The sequence below is a fragment of the Etheostoma cragini genome, chromosome 4 (assembly GCF_013103735.1).
Source record: "Etheostoma cragini isolate CJK2018 chromosome 4, CSU_Ecrag_1.0, whole genome shotgun sequence".
Classification (NCBI taxonomy): domain Eukaryota; kingdom Metazoa; phylum Chordata; class Actinopteri; order Perciformes; family Percidae; genus Etheostoma; species Etheostoma cragini.
Window position 1 is genome coordinate 8,078,003 of NC_048410.1, and position 23,888 is coordinate 8,101,890.

Genomic DNA, 23,888 nt, shown 5'->3' on the forward strand with positions numbered 1-23,888 from the left:
CCGGCAGAGGGCAGTGAACGATAACTTGCTTGTTAAATGTCAGGCTGGTCTCCGCTCTTTCCTCCTCTCGCTGACTGACGCTCCGGCGGAAGCAACACAGTCCAGTGTTTTCCGTAGTCATCGTTGACTAACGCTAGCTAGTAACGGCGAGTAACAGTTAGTGAACTCTGTCAGCACAAAGAAAGCCTTTAGTTTGTGATTTTGTTTCTATTTTTTTGAACTAAAAATGCCGTTAGAGAACCTGGAGGAAGAGGGTCTGCCCAAGAACCCTGACCTGAGGATAGCACAGCTCAAATTCCTGCTCACAATGGACGGCCACCGACAGGATGCTAAAGTGAAGACCGAGCTCATGGACGCGATCAAAGCTAACAGTGAGTTAGCATATGACTGCACTATAGCCTGGTCATTTTAAATAGGGTGCTGACAGTACTGTACACACATGCGTTTTGTATTGGTTGCACAACTGTCTCGTAATTGTTGATAGTTTAAAAAATATATATATTCCAGGTAAAAAACGATCGTCCCAACAATATTAGCAAGTTAGCTAACACTGTTAGCAAACGTCAGCTAGCTAACGTTAGCCAACAAGTAAACTGACAATGTTTTTGTTATGCCTGTTCGTAACATTTCAGTACTGTGTTTAATTTCTCATATTTTTTCAAGTTCTGCATTGAGTATCATTAATAACAATAATGATGTCATAATTTAAGATAGCTAGCACCTTTTACGGAACAAATTCAAGTGCTTCACAAGAGTAAAATAGTTTAGGGAAAGAAAAAAAAAACGTTAAAAGAACCAACAATAATAAAGAAATATTGAAATACAACTGTTGAATAAACAACAAAGTGTATGGCCTTTCATTGGAACTTATCAGGGACCGAAGAAGAGGTTTCCGTAACGTTACTATTTTAATTAAATCTGTTGTAGAAAACCTCTGTGGTTGTTTATATGAGACGCACAAAGTGTTGGTTTTTGAATCGAGGGCTGTCGTAGTCCACAGGGTAAACTATCTCTCTGTTGCAGATATGGCACCGTATTATGAAGGTCTGTGTAAGGATCTGAAGTGGCAGGTGGACGGTGACCTGCTCAGTAAGATGAAGAAGGCCAATGAGGAGGAGCTGAAGCGCCTGGATGACGTGCTGGAGGATGCAGAGAAGAGCCTGGGAGAGAGCGAGATACGAGACGCCATGATGGCTAAAGCTGAATACCTCATCAGAATTGGAGACAAGGTAACTCCTTAAGAAAGTTTACTTAACCTGGAACTCAAAAGAGGATGCTTTTTTTTGGCATGTCCTCTTATATTACGTTTTTGACATTTGATTGTGATTTTGAAATTTAATTTCCTACACACATGCCTTTGCACCGTACCACCATAATAGTTCTTACTTTGGTAACAACTAAAGGGGATCCTAAATAAATAAATGAATACTAAGAATAATGATGAATGGTCATTTGCTGGGCATGTTAGGCCTATAACCAAAAAGGCATAAAGTCTGACTAAAGTCTGCTTACTATCTGAGGACTATGCTTTTATACTTTTCTTTCAAAAATGATTTAGCTTCCTTTCAGTTTCTTCTCATCCGTTTGAGTTTGGGTGTCATTATAGTTTGTAGTAGTCCTTCCTAACGTGACCAGACATTACTAGAGAAAAGTGTTTTCCCTCAGAAATAGTATAGCCGGAACTACGGGTATTAGGAGTCTTAGGAGTCTGCCTTCCAGGCAGCGCTGTCTGAAAGGTTAGGGGCTTTGAAGTCAACGTTGGTGGCTTAACATCATTGAGCCATGCTCACAGTTAGTTGTTTTATGGACACACATTTATATAGTAGCAGATTCATTGGCAATGCCTTCCTTTTTGTCTTGTGCGTCCACAGGAGGGCGCCCTAACAGCCTTCAGGAAGACCTATGACAAGACAGTGGCTCTGGGTCACAGACTAGATATTGTCTTCTACCTGCTGAGGATCGGACTCTTCTACATGGATAGCGACCTCATCACACGCAACTCAGAGAAAGCCAAGAGGTAGGGGCTCCTACGTCTTTGTTCTCAAACATCTTCAACCATAGTCTCTGTAATCTTTCCAGTAATCACCCCTCGATGCACCTCCTTTTCTCTGCAGCCTCATTGAGGAGGGGGGAGACTGGGACAGGAGGAATCGTCTGAAGGTCTACCAGGGCCTGTACTGTGTGGCCATCAGGGACTTTAAGCAAGCTGCTGAGCTCTTCCTCGACACGGTCTCCACCTTTACTTCTTACGAGCTCATGGACTACAAGACCTTTGTCACCTACACAGTCTATGTGTGCATGATTGCCCTCAAAAGGCCTGACCTCCGTGAAAAGGTAGGAGACTGAGTGTGAATTCCCCAAAGGACTATTGAGGTGGTTAGTGTGCGTCCTTGTATTGGTGATTTGTCTTAGTGTAAGTAGTGAAAAAGTTGGTGAATTTGACTAATTGCTTCATCACTATATAAAGTATGCATTCTGGCTTTGTGAAACACCTGTTAGCACGACACATTTTCAGACGCGTTAAGTGAACAGTATGATTGCAATGAAATGTGTTCCTCTTTAGGTAATAAAGGGAGCTGAGATCTTGGAGGTGCTGCACAGTCTCCCTCCAATTCGCCAGTATCTTTTCTCTCTCTATGAGTGCCGTTACTCTGTCTTCTTCCAGTCGCTGGGTAAGGAAGGCCTTCTTTTATTGGCCTAGAAAACAAACACTTTGTCTGGTCACTTGTAAGGTGTTATTTTATTGTTAATCACTGCAAACTCGTAAAGCTCTTTGCAGTTTGTTAAATATACTCTCCAATATTTCATTTCATTTAGTCACTTGCATTATGTGTGCGCCATGTTGTTGTATTTCTCCTGCTCTGCCACCTTGTGAAACTTGTTCTTTGCGCTACAGCCACGGTGGAGCAGGAGATGAAAAAGGACTGGCTTTTTGCGCCACACTACCGCTACTATGTGAGGGAGATGAGGATCCAGGCCTACAGCCAGCTCCTAGAGTCCTACCGCTCCCTCACCCTGGGCTACATGGCTGAGGCCTTTGGTGTCAGCACAGAGTTCATCGACCAGTGAGTGCCTGAACATTATATCCAAACGCAACATCCTCACTCTGGAGACATTCTAAAAAATAGTTTGTTCTGCACCGGTTGAGTCTCAATGGCACTGCAGATATCCCAGCTGTAGTTCATGATTTTAGAGCAGGTCAGGGTGGTGTTGGAGCACATGTACAGTACAGACTGCCGGATAATCACAAGAGATACATTTTCAGATGGATCAGCATTTCCAAGCATTAGGGTGCATACTCAGATTTGGAGTTATGAAAACAGAATAGACCTGTTCCCATTAGGCTTTGATTCCCAATGCATTAGTGTTTTATAAAGGCTTCCCGGGAACAATAAAGTAATATTTTATTTGGGATGTTTCCAGTCGTAATGCTAAGCTAACCCGCTGCTAAATATAGCATCGATCTTCTCATCCAACTCTCAGCAAAATTGTGAATAAGTGCATTTCACAAAAATATTGAAATGTTTGTATTGTAGGCTTTTCAGACCCGGTCTTCAGCTTTATATTTTAAGAAAGCATCACATATCACTGAGTCTTTATCTGGCAGACTGAACTAAATCTTCTCATTTCTCAGGGAACTGTCCCGATTCATAGCTGCTGGACGTCTCCACTGTAAAATTGATAAAGTGAATGAGATTGTGGAAACCAACAGGTAATGTTGCTGTTCTTCAAACCTCAGTACATCCAGAAATAACTCTGTAACCAAAGGCAGAACACTTACTCTCTGTTCTTCTTTCCAGACCTGATAGCAAAAACTGGCAGTACCAAGAAACCATCAAGAAGGGCGACTTGCTGCTGAACAGAGTCCAGAAGTTGTCTAGAGTTATCAACATGTAACTATGGTGGCCATATTTTTATGCAAGGACGACTTGCATTAGTCTCGATATACCGGAACCAGTAGTTTGTCTGACAAAAGTGACTCTTATATTGTGTATATAATAAAATTTGTTTAACTGTTGGCATTTCTCTAGGCAGTTTTCGTTATTTAAGGAAAGAGGCAGAGACATAATTTCATATAAATAGCAGTATAAATTATTTTATTTACAGAAACTTGTTACAAAACAAATATACTATACAATCTTTTTTCTTTAAATATTAATTCTAACCTATGTTTGTTCATGAATTACATAGCAGCCAAATACAAGTCCAGCTGAAAATGATTTTGATAATGTATACAAAAAAATCTATACACGCTTTTACATATTATGAATGGTGGACCTTTTATCCTCCCAAACATGAACTGTATTCTCGCTCACGTTCACATTCCGAGTCTATGGTGCGATAAAATAAAAAAAAACTAAAACATCTTTGCAATGTTTCCATCTACTGGAAACAATGTAAAGATGTCAGTCGAGTTTGACGGTAAACAAAACACTTGATTGAAGGTTTTTGCGTAAAATCCCAGTAAACCAGACGGGGGTTTAAGCCACACACTGAGGATAACAAAATATCAATGTCTTGTCTGGAAAACTTGGATTCACAACACCCCCCACATACTGTGCAGCCTACAAGCTCAGGTTTCACCATATTTAGGGTTCATAGGCAGACTCAAACACTTTGAACATTCAAGTAAGGTAAAACAACGCAAAGAATACTGTCCTCAAACAGTCAGGGTGAAACAAATTCAGGCACTTTTAATTTAATATTTCTTTTAAAAGCTGATTTAAATTACTTGTTTGGCAACAATGATGCAAGCAGTTGGACTGTTTGATGTGTTCCTCTTCCTTGCAATGATTGCTTAAGTCCCTTCAGCCTTTATAAAAGAACGCAAGTGTTTCGATCATGAAATGTTTAAGGTCTACAAAGTGGATGACTGAAGAGGCCGTGGAAACTGGATAGACAACGGGCACAGCTTTAAGCCTGCAAGACATTTCAAAATCACAGGCTAATTGGGTCATATAGTAACTTTTTTGTTGTGTTGATTCAGAGGCAACGCAAAATGTCTTATAAAAGCACATGTGATTGAGACCTTGAAGTGAATAAAGATATCCTCTGTCATACAGACACATGCTACAGTGGCAACACTCCACCTTTGTTTCTTAAAGGATCTCCGTACACGATTCATGAGATGCTTCGGCTTCTACATAGAGGCGTATTGCATTATATAGACCTGGCAGTGAACCACTTCAAATAATCAAGTTCTCTGACTTCATCTTTACTAAATAAATAATGACTTTTTTTTATTGTACCAAAAATTCAGCGTGTACAAAAAAAGCCTGTGCAAAAATACATATTTAACTTTGTACAATTTAACAAAATATGTATTATCAAATAGTGATACTTCAATACTTGTTTGATACATAGGCTACAAGAAAAGAAAGCTGAATTAAGATTCTTAAAAAAAAAAAATGGTCTCCTCTACTTTTCCACACTGACATCAGTGGAGGTTCCATAAATCAACAGGTGTTACCAAAAGTTTAAATATGTCCTGTGAAGCCATCGCCATGAATCTCGCACCATAAAACCCACTCAATACCACTCAAAATAGGCAAACATCCCGACGATTTAAGACTCCATTTTGACAAAAGGAATAGAGTATAATGCCTGTTTCTCCATTCTGTGACAAATCTCTTGTCAACACAGACCAAACATAGTGTTGCGGTGGGGTATTGAAACGGTAACATCCAGAGTTTGGGTAGTGGTTACACACGCAGGGACAATCAAACCCACAGAAGACAGGTGACGTGCATAAAGTTTGCTCCAGTTAAGACGTACCATACCTGATTCCCTAGGTAGGAAAAATAAACATTTCAATTCACATCTGCCCACAACAGCTGTGGTTTTCACACAGCTGGGTAAAAAGTAGGTAAAGTGTGATAATAACAATACAGTTTGCACAGATTTTCTTTAAATCCACACAGGAAATACACCGCCACCGCTTCATGACTGAAAGGTGTTTCAGTTTAGAAAGAAAAACTAAATTTGAAAAAAAAAAAGTAGTTGGCAAAGCTGATAGCAGCTTTTGGCTAGCTTTGTTGACTGCTAAGCGGTGCCTGTGGAGAAAGTAGTTATTTAGTGCTGTTCACAGTTGGGGGGGGGGGTCTACTGTGGCGTTCATTTTGCACAATGAACAGATTTAGAAAATTGACAGATGTCCTCAAGACCAAGTTCTCTCTCTGACAAAGGATTCAATCGAAAGGGCACATCAGGCGTCCTTTTCACATTTGAAAGCACAACTGTCTTCACCACGTCTACAAAGACTCTTTGTAGTTCAATGTAAAAAGATCATTAGAAATCATAAAAAGGTAACACTTGCATAATTATTCTGGGTAATAAAAGAATTGACCAGATTGTCCCTATGGGCTCCTCTCAGGCTACTGTGGGTAACCAGAGGTAACTCAAACGTGTCGCAGAGTCAGACTAACCAAAAGTGAAACAACAAGATGATTGTGTGTTGTTTAAGTTGTGTTGCAAGTAACAGTTAGCTGCTTCTCCTGCTCTCCTTCCAAGGCTTCTGAGATCAGGCGCTGGGGGTGTAATTAAGTTGGAAATTCCAGTAGTCCAGCAGAATCTGACATGAGAAAAATACTTGTACACACACACACACTCACATTCTCACACACTCATTCTTTAACAAATACAGGAGAGATCGGCTTGTTGTCTTCCTAGTTGCTCAGCGCCATGTCGGCTTGTTGCGGCAGCCCTTAACCTGAACCCAATGAGCTTTGAACCACAGCTCAAGAGACCCATGGCTGTTGCTATTGTTCCTACTACTTCAAGACAGGAAGACCTCTCAGAATACTGGGACAACACTTGTGTAGGGGGTCCTTGGCTCGCTCCTAAAATGCCTGGCACTCCACGCTAGACATACAATGCCATTGCACCACCCTTCGCCCCAACACACAGACACACACACACATGGCTTTGGGAGAAATAGTAAGGACCACATTGACTTCACTGGGCAGTCCAGATCATCTCCACCCTGAGGATTGTGGGAAGCTAAGAGTAAAGTGGGTTTGATTTTAGAAGGCCTCGTGCAGTCCAGAGCAGTGTGCGGACTGCTCCAGACTACTTCCCCATCCGCATGCCGGTTCCATACACAGAGGCCGGACACCGCTGTCAGGGACGAGCCTTTGGCTGGGGGAAAAAGAGGGAGAAAAATGATTAAGTTATCGGTCCGTATACTAGCTCTCTACTAAAATATTAACTGCTTTAAAGTAACACATTCCAGGGAATTATAAAAGGGTTGGAATAGTGGAATGAAACATTTTATCCTTCAACATCAGAAGAGTTCTGCTGGTAGAAAAACCTTAACCTATTTAGACAAAGGTGTAGAAAGAGTACAACATATAAATGTTACTCAAATAATTGAGATAAAATCACAAAGGTTTCAAATGTCTCATAGCAAGTGCTGTTGTGGACACCAATTTGTCTTAGGCTACTTCCACTCCACTACGTTTTTATTTTTACCAAGTGGAAGTGTTACTGAAAAGTATATATGCCTACCTAACTTATACGACTGACCGATGCATCATCGTTTCCAAAGGTCTTAGTTTCTGACCATCCAGACTACACGGGGTCAGCAGTGCTTCCAAATGTCTCAATTTTAGGGGCTCGGGAATGCAGGAGAAGTGTGGACGGGAGGCATAAATGTAGCAAATTATGTTGTTTTTTTAACAAAAATGTATTAGTGTGGATTTAACCTTAGAATATGGAAACAATCTATTTTTTTCGCAGATCGATGACAGAAATGCTGAATGAGAGATTGCATTAAGCTACAGGAAGGGACTTCATGACTTTGGCTCTCCGTCTCCCCTTTTTAATACTGGGGGGATGCAAAGGGGGAATACACTGGGCAGCTAAGTTAACAGTTGTCCCAGCAAAACACAGCTGCAAAGTTGTGTTATTAGGTTACATGCCAATTAGCAGTTTTTCATAACTCCCTACCTGCATACAATACACTTTTAAAATAAAAAAGCATCCCGATTGGTACAGTACAAAACCCACCTGATGTAAATGGGAGTTATTGGGTAGCCCTGGCGTCCCCGGAATGCTCCGCCCATGCTTCCCATGGATGTTGTTAATGGCAGGTGACTTGGCCACTTTGGGTCTACCTGGTCCAGGTCCACCTCCACCTCCTCCTCCACTAGTAATGCCGCTGGAGGCAGGAGAGTTTTTGCGCTTCTTGCCCTCCAGGCGCCCATCTGTGGAGTGGTGGCTGAAGTTTGTATGGTGGTCAGATGAGAAAGAGGACTGGTGGTGGACAAAGGGTCCCAGGGAGAGGGTAGAGTCACTGCTGTTCATCACCACACTCATGCGCTTGATGGATTCTGCAGGGCTGCCCGAGGGAGGACCTCGTCCAGGCGGCCCTGAGGAGCCGCCTGCTGAACCTCCGGAAGGCTCCGCCTTGAGGCTGAGTGAGTTGGTCCGCACAGTGGGGCCACAGTTAAGGCCCACACTGTGGACTCCGCTGTGGGAGGAAGATAATGACGATGAAGGACCTAATGAGCCGTGGTGGTAGGTGCTCCCTGAGCTGCCGACATTTGCACAGTTCTTCTTGAAAGAGGAGGAGGAAGAGTAGTTGGCATTAGAAGAGGAGGATTCAGAGGGACCATGGGACGAAGATAGAATTGAGCTGTTCTTTCTCTTCTTCCCCGAGCTGAAGCTAGTGTTGCTACTGTTACTGTTGGCCCCACCAATAGAATTGGGAACGATGGGTGTGGAGGAGCCAGAGGAGATCTCCTTGGGCCTGAAGGATGACGATGACGACGACTTGGTAGTGTTGCTGCTGGAAGAACGGGACTTAAGCGAAGGCATCTGCGGCGACGAAGACACTTGTCGGGCCTGCGTAATGCCGTAGGCCGGGTGCTCAGCCCCGCCCTGTGGGTAGCTGTGGGCATTTAAGGTGGTCCCATAGGAGAGCACTGACTTGCCCTCGTAGGATTGGCTATAAGGAGTCTGGGGCCAGGTGGAAGGGGGTCCCAGGAAGCCTGAAGAGGGAGTGCTACCATGAGAATTTGTGCTTGTCCTATGAGTAGGTGCAACGGAGGAGGAGTTCTCTAAGGCCAAGGGGATTTTCCTGCAACAAGAAATTATATCATTCTTTAGCTTGGACTGTTACTAAGTCAAGATTGGCGACCATGAAAGACAACAAGGCTAAGTGTTATGTCCTAATTATTATGTCCTTTTGCCATAATAAAATCTGAGCTGGACAGACTTACTTCCACATCTGAGAGTTGACATGCTTGTCCATCATTGTGGTGAGGGCACATCGCACTCTGTCCCATCGCCGATCAAAGGAGTAACAGCCTCTCCCAAACAATCGACTTCCAAATGTACAGAACTGGGAACAACGAGGGGGTATCAATTATCACTAAATCAGTATACAAAATGGTACTTAACATTTCTGCAAAATCTGGAACAAATAAGGGATTATTATCTTTTGAAAATCTAAAATCTTTTTGCAGTTGAACTACTGTAACAAAAAGGAACAGTAGTCTGTGGCTAATGCGAGACCAGTGATGGTAGGGTGCACTTACAGCTGCCGGTCGAGGGTGATAACCTGAATAGTGACAGTCCAGTTTTTCAGCGTTGTCTTCCCGCTCCTCGTTCTCTCCCTCGTCACTGGAGGGTCGAGAAATCCCATCAGGGATAGTTTGGGCGTGGTGTGGTGACTCGTGGACTACTGCCGGGTCTCCGGGGGTACCACCTCCGTGACTGCTGTTTAGTCTGATGGACAAATAGTATGGCTGATATTTATACCATAACCATAAAAACTGCCCCAGAATACTAAAAAAAAAATGTTCACCTCTCTTCTCCACATAAAAGGCTTGTTTATCAGGTGTCACACCACACACAATACATGCATACACATACACAAGAAATGAAATAGTATAATAGATCTGGAGCAAGTCATACCGTGGAAGGCCAGGGCTTTGAAATTTGGGCTTGCTGAGAGGCAAAGGCTTGGTGGCGTCTGGGGCGGGGCCATTGCCATGAGCAACCTGGTGGGTGTCATGGGCAGCGGCAAGGTGGGAGGAGGGGTGTGGGTCCCTGAGAGAGGGGTTTTGCTGGGAATGGGGTTGGTGGAGATCTCGGTCCTTCTCCCGCTCCCTTGCTTTGTTCTTGTGCTCCGCCAGCAATGTGTCAAAGCGCTTCCTCCGCCCTGGCACCGCCCTCCGCTGGCTTAAGGAATGTGTCTGGCGGAACATTAGTAAGGTCAAAGGTCAGCATTATTGTTTGGGAGGTGGGTCTGCTTGGGTTTCAGTCTTTTTTGTACATGACGTATACAGCTGTAAAAACCTTCAGATGACATGGCACACGTGTGATATCGCTTTAAGTAATCACAACCATCCAAAAAACTGGTCATAGTCTACGTTTATTATCGTCAATAAATTCCATAAACAGCACCACACAAACAATACACTGATCCACAAACAAGTATTGTGTGTGTAAAACGTATTGAAGCGTGCCATAGAACTCTATTGTCCAAAAACTACTAAAAATACATAAACGTGCAAAACCATTGCACACTGGATGAAATGCTCCTTCATTACAGGGCCTTGTACCTGTTCTTCTGAAAAATTCTCTTGAGAATGCAGGTATTATTGAGGATAAGAACCAAATAGTCTGACTTTAAGGATTTTGTCCTCTAATGGGATTTGTTGACAGTAAGACAATTGTGGTACTTTGCCATCCTTATTTTTTAAATGATTTACAATTTAGCCTAAATGCACAGCACAAAGCATAAAGACTGGTTACCTTGCAAGTTAGGGATCTTGTGCATGGTTTCCGAGCGGTTATATCCACAACGCCACAGTGGATATCTGCATTGAACTCACGCTCTTGAAGGCACAAGAGAGGAGTGAGGTGAGGGAGAAGAGAATTGTTACTTACATACATTGTGACAGATCACCTGCTCTGGTAAATTGCTTAAATGTTGTGTTATATAACATATTCACATTAGGTGCACCATAGCCTTTTAAACTGATGTATGTGACAGTGTGAAGAGTTGTTTTTTACCAGCAAACTTCTATACCTATGGTGTACATACTGATATCTTTTGGGTAAATAGTGCCCTTTACCTTATATATGATACACAGAATATGTTGTATGAGACAGTATCAAAACACTGTACATCAAAGTCTGAACTGAATTCATAAATCAGACCTGACAATACAGCATACTGACAGCACAAAACTGGAACAGTAGTTTCCCTACAGTTCCCCTCCAACTGACCTGTCACTTTCTTGTTAATGTGGCGTCTGCTACTGGCACTGCTGCTGCTGTCCTGCTTCTTGTCTGACAGGACTGAGAGGTGGCCCTTGCCGTTGGGAATCTGACCCGGGGCCAGTAATGGAGGCTTTGGTATGGAGGGACAGTTAAGGCCTGGTTTAAGGACTGATGATGAGGAGGTGGTGATGGTGGTAGTGTTGGAGCTCACAGTGATGCTAGAGGAGGATGTAGAGGAGGATGAGGTGGTGGCAGGGGCAGATGGGGCCTGCACCAGCTTAACTGACGAGTCCACCCTGAGATGCATCTTCTCCACCTTGACAGCCGGGGTGAGACTGGAAGAGAAGGTTACAGAGATGAAGAGGGCAGCAAGGAGGAAGCTGAGAGTTAGAAACACGGAGCCAGTGAAAAATGCATGGTAAGAGACAGATGTGCACATGTGGAGGGGGCTGGGAGGACAAAACATAAATCTATGATCCATCATTTATCAGACTCATCAGAGAACTATAAATAAAAAATAAAAGTAAGTCTCAAAATGTATTTTTCTCTGGCAGATCCTGAACATAGATCCTGGTTGAAACAGAGAATTTGATAATTACACTAGGCATGTGCCGGTAACCGGTTTCAGGGTATAGCATGGTTTAAAAAAAGTCATGGTTACAAAAATCATAAAAAAAGCCCCAATTTATCACATACCCTTCACCATACCTAGAGATTGGCATGGTTTTATTTCAGTTAGCCTAAAAGCTGGTTTGATTTGCTTTGAGAAATAATCTAATGGAAAGTTCCCCATGCCAATCGTGAGATATGTTGAAGGGTATGTGACGATATGGTGCTATTTTAATTCCAAAGGCCAAGGGAACTTGATCAGGATGCATAGTATATGCATAGCATAAAATGCATCGTGTTTCCTCGGATCAAGGAGGCTCCAAAATCACGGTTGCAGGGGTCGCCATGGTCCTGCAACACGTTCCGTTCTGCAATGCCATGTTACATCCTGCCACAATCTGTGGTGCCCAGCTACGTCCTGCTGTGCCTTGTAATGCCGCACAGTGCCCTGCTATGCCACAAACTACTACAAAGAACTACTAAAAACTACTATTTTTTTGGGACTGTTATTGCCACTCTTCATTCTAACCCCAACAGGTCGTCAGACACCGCCTACCAAGAGCCTGGGTCTGTCCGAGGTTTCTTCCCAAAGGGGAGTTTTTCCTCGCCACTGTCGCACTGTTGCTTGCTCTGGAGGAAACTACTAGAACGTTTGGGTCCTTGTAAATTCTGGGGTATGGACTAGACCTGCTCTATCTGTAATGTGTCTCGAGATAACTCGCTATGAATTGATACTATAAATAAAATTGAATTGAATTAAGATCAATTTCTAAATGATGATATATTTTTATTCAATTTTAGCATGTATAAACTTATGCAAGACACTGTAACAGTAAAATGGTACAGTCCGTTTCCTTATTTAACTTAAGAAATGATAGAATGGTTGTTCTTTCTCCTCAAAGCGATCTTTGGCCGAATGTAAATGTACAGACAGCAGAGAGCATATAAACCAGGCAACGGCCAAGATTTATTTTTTGTTACCTGACCAAAACAACTAATTAATGTCAATTTGGAGGCAGCAGTTGTTATTACAGCCAGCAAAATCAAAAATACCTGGCTTAAACCTTTAAAATGCGATTTTGATATAAAAATGATTAATTGTTCAGAACTAGTTCCGATCTATATCAACAAATTGCATAACCCTGAAAACAAAATGTACTGCAAATGTGACACGGTGAAACTTACATTTTATCCAGCTGGGGCATCCTGAAGGGTGCAGAGGGGGTTCTTCGCTGAATGCCTGGCTTCTCTTTGGCTGTTTTGAGGAGTTTTGGATTGGAGGAGGACGACACTGAAGAGGAGGATAAACTGGATCCAGCGATGGAGGGTCGGCTAAGAATGCCTCCACTCGCCACTCCAGCTACAGAGCCCGAGCCCAGCCCAGGCCCAAATCCGCTGCTCCGGTTCCTGCCCGACACAGTGAAGGGCGAGGTGGAAGCTGGCTTGTTGGCCGCACTATGTCTTCTCTCTGAAGCGACAATTTGAACCAGGATGGCATTAAAACATATTAGTTAACTCAATAAGATGATGAGAATGAAGTATCACAAAGCTGCAATAAGGGCCCTTTTCCCCCTGATATTAAAATCTGTTCTGAGTGATCCATTCACATGTAGACAGCTCTAAGTATGTGTGTTCACACCTGGCAGTAGAATGTGACCCCTTGTGATCGTATCTCACTTCCCCGCTCTAAATGCAAAAAAAACATGTTTCCATTTGCATGTAGGTGGATGTGTGCAAGCAAAGAAACCTGCGATGAAAAGGCGGTGCCCAGCGTCTTTTTCTTGAAGGACAGAACTTTTCTGTGACATGGCGTTATGTAATTTATGAACTTTAAAATAAGAATGTCTACCACGGGTAACTTCTGACTGAATCTGTGGTTTTAAGTTTCATTTCTGCTTTAGTTTATATTTCAGGTTTGCTTCCAGGCCGCCTCCAATACTGCCTAAAACGCTGGTATCTGTGTCGGAAAGTACTGGAGTTTATACATCGATCCAATACCATGTAAAAAAAAAGTTAAAGTAGTTTATTTATGGTCTTTTTCCGTTTTTAACTGACTGTCGAACTGGATAATAAAAGGAAGTTCTGTGGCGTTCGTGGTTTGTGTTTGTTCATGTTTAACAAAGAGTTAAACCTGAGTCAGATCGACAAAGATAGAAATCATATCACATCCATATACTGTATGGATAGTAGTAGACAGTTGTTAAAACATAATATAATAGGACACACTGGTTTCGAATCAGTACTAAGTATAGGCCAATACGGAAGTGGAAGTATGAGAATTGTATTGGGAAGAAAAAAAATTGTATCCGACCATCCTTATTTATATTTATGTTAGGTTACTGCTGATGAAGGGACAATATTTCCTGAGTTTGCTGCTTCATAATAAAAGCTTTTAAATAACGTTTATTGTGGAAATATTAAAAATATAACCATTCCAATATACTACAGCCGCTGCATTGACGACTCAGGCTCCCTGGCTTCTAAATAGCAACAGCAGACTTTACAACACAAGAACAGGAATGTCTGTAGTAATAGCCTGCATATTTGTGAATTGGGGGGCATTTAATGAAACAAAAAATAAAGCAACTGTATACAGGGTGAGGGACAGAGCTTCTGACAGCCGGGGATATAAGAGCAGGCAGCCCTGGAACAAAAACACTAGGGGTGGGGAAAATAAATAATTAATTCTTAGATGCATCGCGATTCTCTCTAGAACGATTCAAAGCTTGATTCTGATGAGTTAATAATCGTTTTATAAACGTGTTGATGTCTCCAGACATGTACAAATCGGAAAACAGAGTGACTGAAAGAGGACTGCAGGAAATAAAACACCACAAAATTAAATTTTGTATATCTACACACACATGATCTTATCAGACAAAAATAAAATAATTAGGCAAAACACATAAAGGCTGTTCATCTACTTTATCACATTACATCTGACCACCTCATGTTTCATGTTCTAAGAAGCTAGTTCTCCACCTGTAAACATGAATGAGCCTCCGACATGGAAGATTACTGTGAGAGAAGGTGACTTCGGCAAACATGTTAAGGCGTAAGAGTGGTATGACTTAACAATAAAAACCTTAGTAGACAAAACATTTCATTAACAAGACATGTGAATGACAAATACTGTAAATTAGAAAATCCATCAAACTCAGATTTATATGTAAATTTTTTTAAATTACGCATGGAAATGTACATGGGTAGGCGGTCTTTAATGTGGCCCTAGAAACATTCCCATACATACTGCCATAAGGATGTGGCCCAGACCACCTACCAATATGGTCTGAGTGATCGGATCTCAATGAGTCCTGGGTTCTTTCACAAATGTACTTAAGAGATGTCCACTTGTGAATGGCTTAGGGATGGAATTTAGTACCAGGTAGAAACGGGCCCTTTAACAGACTAGTGTATATGGGTAAATGTGGCAATAATTAGGCCGCAAGTCAGAAGAAAAGGAAAGACACATGAAAATATAAGAAATCTGACAGTGAGCAGGTTACTGCAACAATGAATAGGCAGCATTTGTGATTCATGCCAACTTGGCCTGAAATAGAAGCAGCCAACAGGTCAAGAACTTCATTTCCTGCCTGAGCTTCTAAGAACAGCTACTGTGCAAACTGATAAAAGGCAGTATGACAGCAGGAAAGGTTAAGATGATATGGAGATGTGAATAGAAAGACAGAAATAGAAGAAAAGGAAAAAAAATTGTGCTTGCATCCAAAACTAAGTATCTGTTCCTCTGAAAAGAAATTCAAACGTTGGTCTCTTGCATGAGCACCCACAATTATTATAGATGGGTTTGGGTTTCCAAAAGAAGCTCTTGCTATTTTTAGTAACAGCCAGGGTTGGCACACCTATTCTAAGGTCCAATTCATGCACTTTTCAAGCACTTTCAAGGTCCATTTTAAAGCGTCACCTTACACCAACATAAATTACATAATACAGTCAAAAATTATTATTTAGTGTTTTTGTCACATTTAAAGACTTAGTGCTATACAGTCAAAAATTGTGTTTCATAATAGCAGAAGAATCAGATATTTAACCAAAAAAAGTTTTATTTTCAAAATGAATCACTGTCTAATTAGACTTTGCTTGCTATCTAACCTTTGAACAGAAATATTTACAGGCCTTGGTTTTGGGACAAATTCTTGATATATACAAGGTTTGCCATCCTCAACCTTACAATGGGCTACTAGCTCCGTAGCAAATATTGTTCACTCAGCGTTTTGATCTTAAACTGTTAGTTAAAATAGCGGTGCTGATAATTCACCGGTTTCAGGTATGTACGGTGCCGACTGGATGGTTAAGGTAACGGTAGGTAGAGAAGTATAGCAGATAAGCCTGTTGAAAATCTAGAGGAAACACTGCAATACTAACATTAAATGATAACATCAAGAAGGGCCGGATTAACAATTTCATGTGCCCTGGGCAACAAGAGTCAAGAGAAAAAAGTAAACCATTGGCTACACTGCTGCATGGAGTTCAAAGTCAATATCATGTTTACTGTTTAACAATCAACTATATCATTTTATGTTGATGCACTGCTATATATTCTTATTATTTTATTTTAACAAATGGGCCTTACAACTGGCCTCTTCATCTGCCTACTCTTGATCATTCTCTACCTCTGTCCTTTCTGAATCTGCAGCCTCCTCTTCCTCCTTCACATCAATTCTTCCTTTCCCTCCTCTCTTTCACTTCCTGCATCTCCTTCTGCGGTCTTCGCCTGCTCTAAATGACTTGGTCTCTCCCGTTTACTGCCTTCTCCTTTATTTCCCTCTTTCTCTTCCACCTGTGCACTACTAAAAATTTGAAAATAAATGATAGGTCTCAGCACGCACTGTGTAGTGTGTTTTAACGTAACGCCACCACAACAGCGACCCTCTTATCGTTATGAATTCAAACATGCCACTTTGTAATATATTGTATTGTGCTGTTCTTGTCTTTACTAAAATCAAAACTAATCAAAGGGCAGAACGCTCTTACAAATCACAAGGGATTGATTTGATACTTTTGGCTTTGAAATGGGGGGGGGGGGGGGGGGGGGGGGGGGGGGGCACTAGCTTAGTTGCTCCAGTCTTTGCCGGGTTGCAGGGCCCCAACGCAGACTCCCTGTGGCACCGTGGTAAAGTTGGTTTTATATTGGCCGTTGGCTATTACACACATTCCAAAAAAATCTAATATGCAGTTTTACCTTTCAATATAAAACCAACTTTACCACTGCCTGTGAACTCACTCAAGATGCTCGTCCTCACTCACCGCAGATGGCTACAGACACTTTTTTTGACATGATTTATCATAATATTTTGATTGAACGGGTTGAAAAAGTAAAATACTAATTTAAGCATTAAAAACAACATTACATTTCAAACATTTGAGAATTCCAAGCACCCGTACAGACCCTGAACAGCATACAGATACATACAATGAAAAATACAGTGAAATAGCACTCAAAATAAGTCAGCGGCTCCCTAACGTATATACTGGGCCCCCGGGGTCATACAGACAGACACTACTGCTACTCTGACCATAAGCGGAGAGAAAGAGCGCCAGACATACAGAGAGAGAGCAAGAGAGAGATGTTTGTTGATGAGCTCAGAAGAAACAGGCAACTGAAGGTTAACTACCCTCTTTTGTCAAAACTGACGCATGAGCAAAATAGCAAACATACAGCAATGTATGTATGAATGTAAGAGAACCTTTAGGTGCACGGACAGGTTTTCATAGAAAGAGTCTGTCCCCAGCTAAGTCTCAGCAGGTGATCTGCAAACAAGCTTGTTGCGGCAAAAACAATAAGAGGGGATGCTAACACACATGTACACACAGAGATGCCACTCCCTTTTTCTCTAAGCCCCCAACACACACAGAAACACACACCTTCAAACTGTTTAGCCTTCTTCCAATTTTCTTTATTTTAAAGGGGGAAAATGTGCTTTTAAGAGAGCCTTATTATCACTTAAAGGGCCTCTCTCTCTACACCCACTCCATGTCTCTTCCCTCACTCTACTTAACAGCCTTTCTTTCGATGCCTCTTGCCCTCCCTCCTTCCCCTGCTGTCTTTTCTTGTCCCGGTCACAGTCAACAGCACACTGCACGAAAACTCACACCAGGAAACCTCAGTGTGACACTCAGTGCTCTGTCCACAAAGCACTAACACTGAGAAAAGAGAGCCAACACCAGCGGCAGAAAAAAAGAGTAGTCAAGAAAAATGTGTGGGGTGGGGACGGCAGACACAAGAAATAGGAGGAGCCTTAATATCCTCTTTTACACTGTCAAACAGTTGGCTCAGTGCTAAGGGGAATGCCTGACTGTGGGAATGAAAGAAGAACCTTAATGTACAAGTGTGATGTTCTTACTATCATCTCCACAAGCAAGCCGCTGCATGGCCTGGCCTCTGTAAACTATTTGTATAACAATAATCACCCTGTTTGTCTAATCAAAATAACAAATACATTATTATTAGTTTTCTTGCTATCCAAGCTCAAGGTGCATGATCCAAAACTGTGCGCTAAACTCCTATTGACTACTGAATGACCACGTATAGTAGCATAGCCACAGAATTTCTCTTAGATTGAGACTGTTCCTGTGTGGAGTTGACAGGATTAGTCAATTGACAGAAAATGAATCACCAACTATTCTGATAATTGTTTAAGTAATCTATCCCAAAAAAAAATGATGCATTTTCTCAACATGATTGCTACTATCCTCTGTTTTATATTGTTGCACATGGGAAATCTTTGAGAAAAACAAGACTTCTGCTGACCTCACATTTTCTCACATTGTCTGGACTAAGGTTTCATTAAAAAGACAACCATCAGATTAATCAAAAACGCAAATTATTATTAGAGGCAACTCTACTGCAGAGCCTACAACTCCTACTTGAATGGAAATCTAGGGAGGCACCATTAGCTGCTCATGCAGAAATTGGTATTATTTGATTTACACAATGCTTCAGTAGCATACAGGTGATTATTACTTATAGACAATTAGAGATGCATCAGTCTATCAGATTACAGATCACATTATGCACAGTCTGCATTCACAATACCACCTTGTTAAAGATGTTAGGCGGCCACCTGCTGTGGTGCTGTCAGCACTGTTTGACTTAATTTGCAGTCTAATGCCCTCCAATGTTTGTCTACTTATCATTCAACTCTGTAAAAATCAACTCTGTAAAAATCCTAAATAATAGTCTGGCCTAGACAGGTTTGTATCAGTCTATACTGTTTGGCAGTGTGGGAGGAGCCCTCTCATTGAATATTGTTGACACAGTAGCAAGGCAAGTTCCTCCTGGAGCCATGTGCCGTTACATCTCCCTCTTGTGGCCGACCTTAACAACTGTAATTGCTGACACTTCATGGGGAAAGCACACCATTGACACAATACACATTTAGGACAAATAAATACCCAAATTAAAAGAAGATAATGCTCTCAAATGCGTGATTCAAATGCTGCAAGGGAGAGATGGAACAAAAAACTGGTGCTAATAACGATTGAAGATATCTCACATGAGCAAACTAACAATGCCTTTCTTCTTATATTGACTTGATTGACGAAGACGATTATACATTATTCTAAACAACCCACCCTACATCACAAAACATGGTCAGTTTCACTCTAATACAGTGTCACTCTAACATACAGCCTTCCTTATAATTTCAAGCAAATGAGTTTGGAGTGAACAGTGTATTTGTTTTAGTGACTGTGGACCTGCCGTGCGCTCTGTTGAGTTTAAAGACATCCACAGTGATGCAGCCAGTCTATTCCCAGATCTGTAATTCATCCATTTACTTAAGCACTGCAGTCAAACACCCAGCTTAACTATGAAGCAGTGAAAATCCACCCACTGAAATGCTCACACACAAAGTGTTAACAGAACCAGAAATCTGATCTGAGATGTAAGTGTTAAAAAGAAAAAAGAACAAAAAAAGTACATTGCTGCAAAGACCGAGAGAGCCACATCTAATATTAACAGGGGAATTGTAAACACACACAAGTGAGACAGTGGGAGAGATAGAGAGATAGATAGATAATAGATAAATAAATAAATAAATAAAAGTCTGTGGTGTCCCGTCTCAAGTTACTGTGTGGAGAAGGAAAAGTGGAGGTGGTGGAATATAGGGGGGAAGGGCGGAGGGAGAAGTGATGCAACAGAGTGTGTTAATGTGTGAAATATCACTACCAGCCTTGAGGTGGTATCTGGTTACTACAGATGAAGACTACTTTGTTACTTCCTTCTTCATTGATCTACTGACTCTACTGTCTATGTTCACTCCCCCTTCTTGTGTGGGATTATCTATAAAATTCAGAAACTCATAAAAGCTAACTCCGCCCGGTGTTGACATCAGAGATGACTTTGAATATATGCATATCCTTGTATGCGTGAGCACATGCATGACACTTACCATAGTGTGCTTGGAAGGCTTGAGGCTTGACAACCTGGCCGCAATGGCTGCACATCACCAGGTAGAAGTCGTCCTGTGCAGGATACTGGCCAAATATGGGCATGTCTGTTCACAGGGGGGGAAGCAACAAGACAGGGCACAAGTCAAGGAGAGGCAAAAAAAAAATAGACCTATGTTCAACTGGTGCTCCACTTGGCAGCGGACTTACTCTACATTGAAACAGCCATCATTTGTTGTCATAACACTGTAAAAGCTCATGATGGGGTAACTCCAGTTTGAGTGCATAATCTTTGTTGCTTATCATGAAGGGAAATCAGTTACATTCTGGCTAAAATGTGTGCACACACACACACACACACACACACACACACCCACCCACCCCTAGGTTTACCAAGTTAAGACTATAACAACCTATAGAGCTCACTTAAAGCAAACTGACACATTTGCACAAGCAAATGCATCTCACTCCCAAGTACGTGTCTTCCCTCATCGTAGAGAACGTCCTTATGAAAGAAGCATGACAAGGTCCAAGACAGCAATCCAAACGTTACAAACTGTCAAAGAATGAACGTCTCTCAGGGATCACACGGTATAGAACCTTGTTTCTTTTTCCCTTATTGCTTCCAGTGTTATTTTTGTACTGGGCAACTTCTCCAATCCCTTTTATGCTCCCAATGTTAGCAGGCTTAATCTAAAATATTCTGGCATATCACAACTCTACGAAGAGTTGCCAAAACTTGGTCTTGTTTTTTTAATTCATAATTAATATGTTCATTCATTTTAAACCAATCTTTTGTTATTTCAAATTCATGTTGTACAATTTGTCAGTTTAAAATGCGTGGACACCCTAATTAAATGATACTAAAGGATTTTTTTTATTTTTTTAATTAAAAAAAATGTAATATAGAGCTGCAACAATATTGATTATTGGTGAATAAAAAAAAAATTGCAACTTTTGATAATAAATTAAGTGTTGGAGTGATTCCATTTAATGTGATGGTGAACTGAATAACAAACAATTTGAACTCTAATTTGAATCAACTTGGCCTTTAGGAAATTGTGATAGACAATGCTCATTTTAACCAAAGTTGCTACAATCAAAACAGAGATGTTGGTTTTCATCTGTTGGGTTACAAAAGACGCATGTAACATTGAGATGTAAAGACATGTTAAAATATTCCAATCCAGTCATGAGCTCACATTCTCATGAGTCAGCACTCATCTGAAACCTTGTCCCCTAAAGCCAGCTCATGCTTGACACTAAAGATGTTCCGACACCAATATCAGTATCGCCTCCGATACTGCCTAAAACGCTGGTATCGGGAAGTACTGGAGTTTATGCACGGATCCGATATCACATAATAAAGCCCCCTTTTTTCTTTTTTTTTAAACTGATTTTGTGTAAAGCACTATGAATTGCCCTGTTGCTGAAATGTGCTATACAAATAAAGCTGCCTTGCCTTACAGAAAATCTACCTCAGTTAGTAAAGTAGTTAATTCATGTTCGTTTTCCATTATAATTGACTGTCAAACTGGATAATAAAAGTAAGCTCTGTGGCATTGACTGTTTGTGTTTGTTCCTGTTTCACAAAGAGTTTAACCTGAGCCAGACCGACAAACAGAAATCATATTGCATCAATATAGTATATAGCTGTTAACCCTTGTGTCAAATTTTACCCGTTTGTAAAGTTTTTATATATATGTAATATGTTGGGTTTTTTTCCAACCAAACTGCCCTAAAATAACCTGGACGCATACATGTATGTTGCACGGAACCGATACAACGTGTAATGTACATCCATGCGTTCATGTTCTTCGAAGGTAAAATTAATGGCTACTTCAATTGAATAGTTTTATTTAATTTTAATCGCATTTACATTTTAGTTTAATTTTTATATTATCAAAAACTTTAACATAAACTAGCCTGTCATACACTCAAAATAAATATTTAAAGCTTTTTTCTCAAAAATTAAGTATAATGTCACTTAAATTACATTTGACCAGGAATAAAAAAAGTGTTTAGAAAATGTTTTGAAAGCATAAAAAAAAGCAACAAAAAAAGTTCTGTTTCAATTTTGAAGGACACGCTCGTGTTTGACAGGAGGACACTACAAGCGGTAAAACATAATAAAATATATAACAAACTGGTACTGGATCAGAACTCGGTATTGGCGGATACGCAGAATTGGGAAGCAAAAAATGGTTGGATCATCTCTACTTAACACAAGAAGACATAAGATAATTAAAATGTGGACTCACACACACAGGGTCATGAACCCCTAACAACTCTCGACAACTACTATTTTCTCTTCATTTTAGTTAATCCAGACAAATACACTGCAATCTGTCTGGATTAACTGAAAGGAAGAGAAAATGGAAGAAACGGCTGATTATATTAGGATGTAAAGATGGGAATTTTCCTGTAGTGCCACTACGGCAGGGCAAAACTCAGCCACACTCCACGGTCATAAAAAAGCACAAGAGCCATAAGTTCCAAAGTGCAAGAATGGCATGGCTGCAGCTCCGGCATCTCTAGCCACCAAATTGTATGAACCAAGTCCCACATTTCACAAGCCACTCTGAAATCAGAGAGATGTGCCGCTCCTCACCAGAATGTGATCAAAATTTACCCTGGCGCACAGAACCAAAAACCATCTAATTAAGGAGGCTAATTAAGAGGTTGCCTGGGGCGTTATGATGAGATGAGCAGAAGACAAGACAAGAGGAGAGAAGTGGAGCCCCTCTTCAGTATGTACTCCACCAGGGCCTTCAAGTGTTCTTGAAACATCTTTGGACGATTCTGGAAGGGATGAGGGCCATTAAGCTAAGTCCATGTAAAGGGCCTACCTATGAGAGATTTGCTCTCAGGGAGGTCAGCAGCAGTCTTGTGTGGATGAATTGATAAGCCTGATGCTGCTTAATGTGTGTCAATTGTCTGAAGCCACTCTACTAAGTGTCTCCTTTAACAGCAGATGCGCAAAAATACTTGTTTTCACAGCGGCTGGCGTCTGCCAAGGAAAGAAAGGCAAATGTCTTCACTTAATGGACAAAGGCGTGTAAATTATACAGCACTTGAGTAGGCAGGCACACTGCTGATGTGTCTAAATACTATGCAGAGAGAAAAAGTGCAGAAATGTGATTTGGGGGGCAGTACTCAGACTGGTCAGCCATTGCGCAAGCCATTAGCAGTAGTTAGAGGCTGCCTGAATTCTGGGTAACTTTTCAGTTTTCATTCAACTCTCTCTATGAGTTATTCTACTGTACTACTAGTAAATTAAAAGTTTAATAACAGAGCACATATATTTGCTAAATCAATAAATTTCCATTTGCAGTATTCTCCATTATCACACCACCTTCTCTCAGACCCTTTACTGAAACAGGCCAAGAGCTGTGGAGTCCCACAGGCCGACCGCATTTCCTTGCTGGATCAATAGCGAGGTCAAACAAAAAACTCATTCCCAACCTGCTGCTGTTGTTCACTTGGAGCGTTTTTCAAAACGGATTGCTCGACTACAAAAAAAAAGGAGCCTGGCTAGATCGCCTCCTCACTCTGCACTCAACGCACTGGCACCGACTGAACTGTACCACAGAAATGGCCTGACTTGAAAAGTGGTCCAACCCCACTGTGTCTAACCA

General features: G+C 41.3%; 2 protein-coding genes across 3 annotated transcripts in view; one reads left to right on the forward strand and one right to left on the reverse strand.

Moving 5' to 3' along the window:
• The first annotated feature begins 74 nt into the window (after positions 1-74).
• On the forward strand, positions 75-4,018 carry psmd6 (proteasome 26S subunit, non-ATPase 6). Its single transcript, XM_034869650.1, has 8 exons — positions 75-371; positions 1,024-1,229; positions 1,872-2,017; positions 2,115-2,334; positions 2,564-2,672; positions 2,897-3,065; positions 3,635-3,712; positions 3,801-4,018. Exons 1-8 carry the CDS (start codon positions 227-229, stop codon positions 3,895-3,897), a joined length of 1,170 nt encoding a protein of 389 aa, XP_034725541.1. The 5' UTR covers positions 75-226; the 3' UTR covers positions 3,898-4,018.
• Positions 4,019-4,284: 266 nt separating this feature from the next.
• Positions 4,285-23,888, reverse strand: part of LOC117943489 (ataxin-7) — a 29,152-nt gene continuing 9,548 nt past the window's right edge. For both annotated transcript variants that reach the window (XM_034869649.1, XM_034869648.1), the window contains 9 exons: positions 20,253-20,357; positions 13,027-13,309; positions 11,239-11,567; positions 10,762-10,844; positions 9,919-10,199; positions 9,540-9,729; positions 9,222-9,343; positions 8,008-9,079; positions 4,285-7,137 (listed from right to left, as the gene is read on the reverse strand). In XM_034869649.1, coding sequence (XP_034725540.1) covers positions 7,120-7,137; positions 8,008-9,079; positions 9,222-9,343; positions 9,540-9,729; positions 9,919-10,199; positions 10,762-10,844; positions 11,239-11,567; positions 13,027-13,309; positions 20,253-20,357 — 2,483 coding nt within the window. In that variant the 3' untranslated portion in view covers positions 4,285-7,119. The remainder of the gene's footprint in view (positions 7,138-8,007; positions 9,080-9,221; positions 9,344-9,539; positions 9,730-9,918; positions 10,200-10,761; positions 10,845-11,238; positions 11,568-13,026; positions 13,310-20,252; positions 20,358-23,888) is intronic.

Coding starts and splice junctions, on each gene's coding strand:
- psmd6 (XM_034869650.1), top strand. CDS start 227: ATGCCGTTAGAGAACCTGGAGGAAGAGGGTCTGCCCAAGAACCCTGAC. Junction 2,335..2,563: donor GGCCTGACCTCCGTGAAAAG/GTAGGAGACTGA, acceptor GTTCCTCTTTAG/GTAATAAAGGGAGCTGAGAT. Junction 2,673..2,896: donor TGTCTTCTTCCAGTCGCTGG/GTAAGGAAGGCC, acceptor TTTGCGCTACAG/CCACGGTGGAGCAGGAGATG.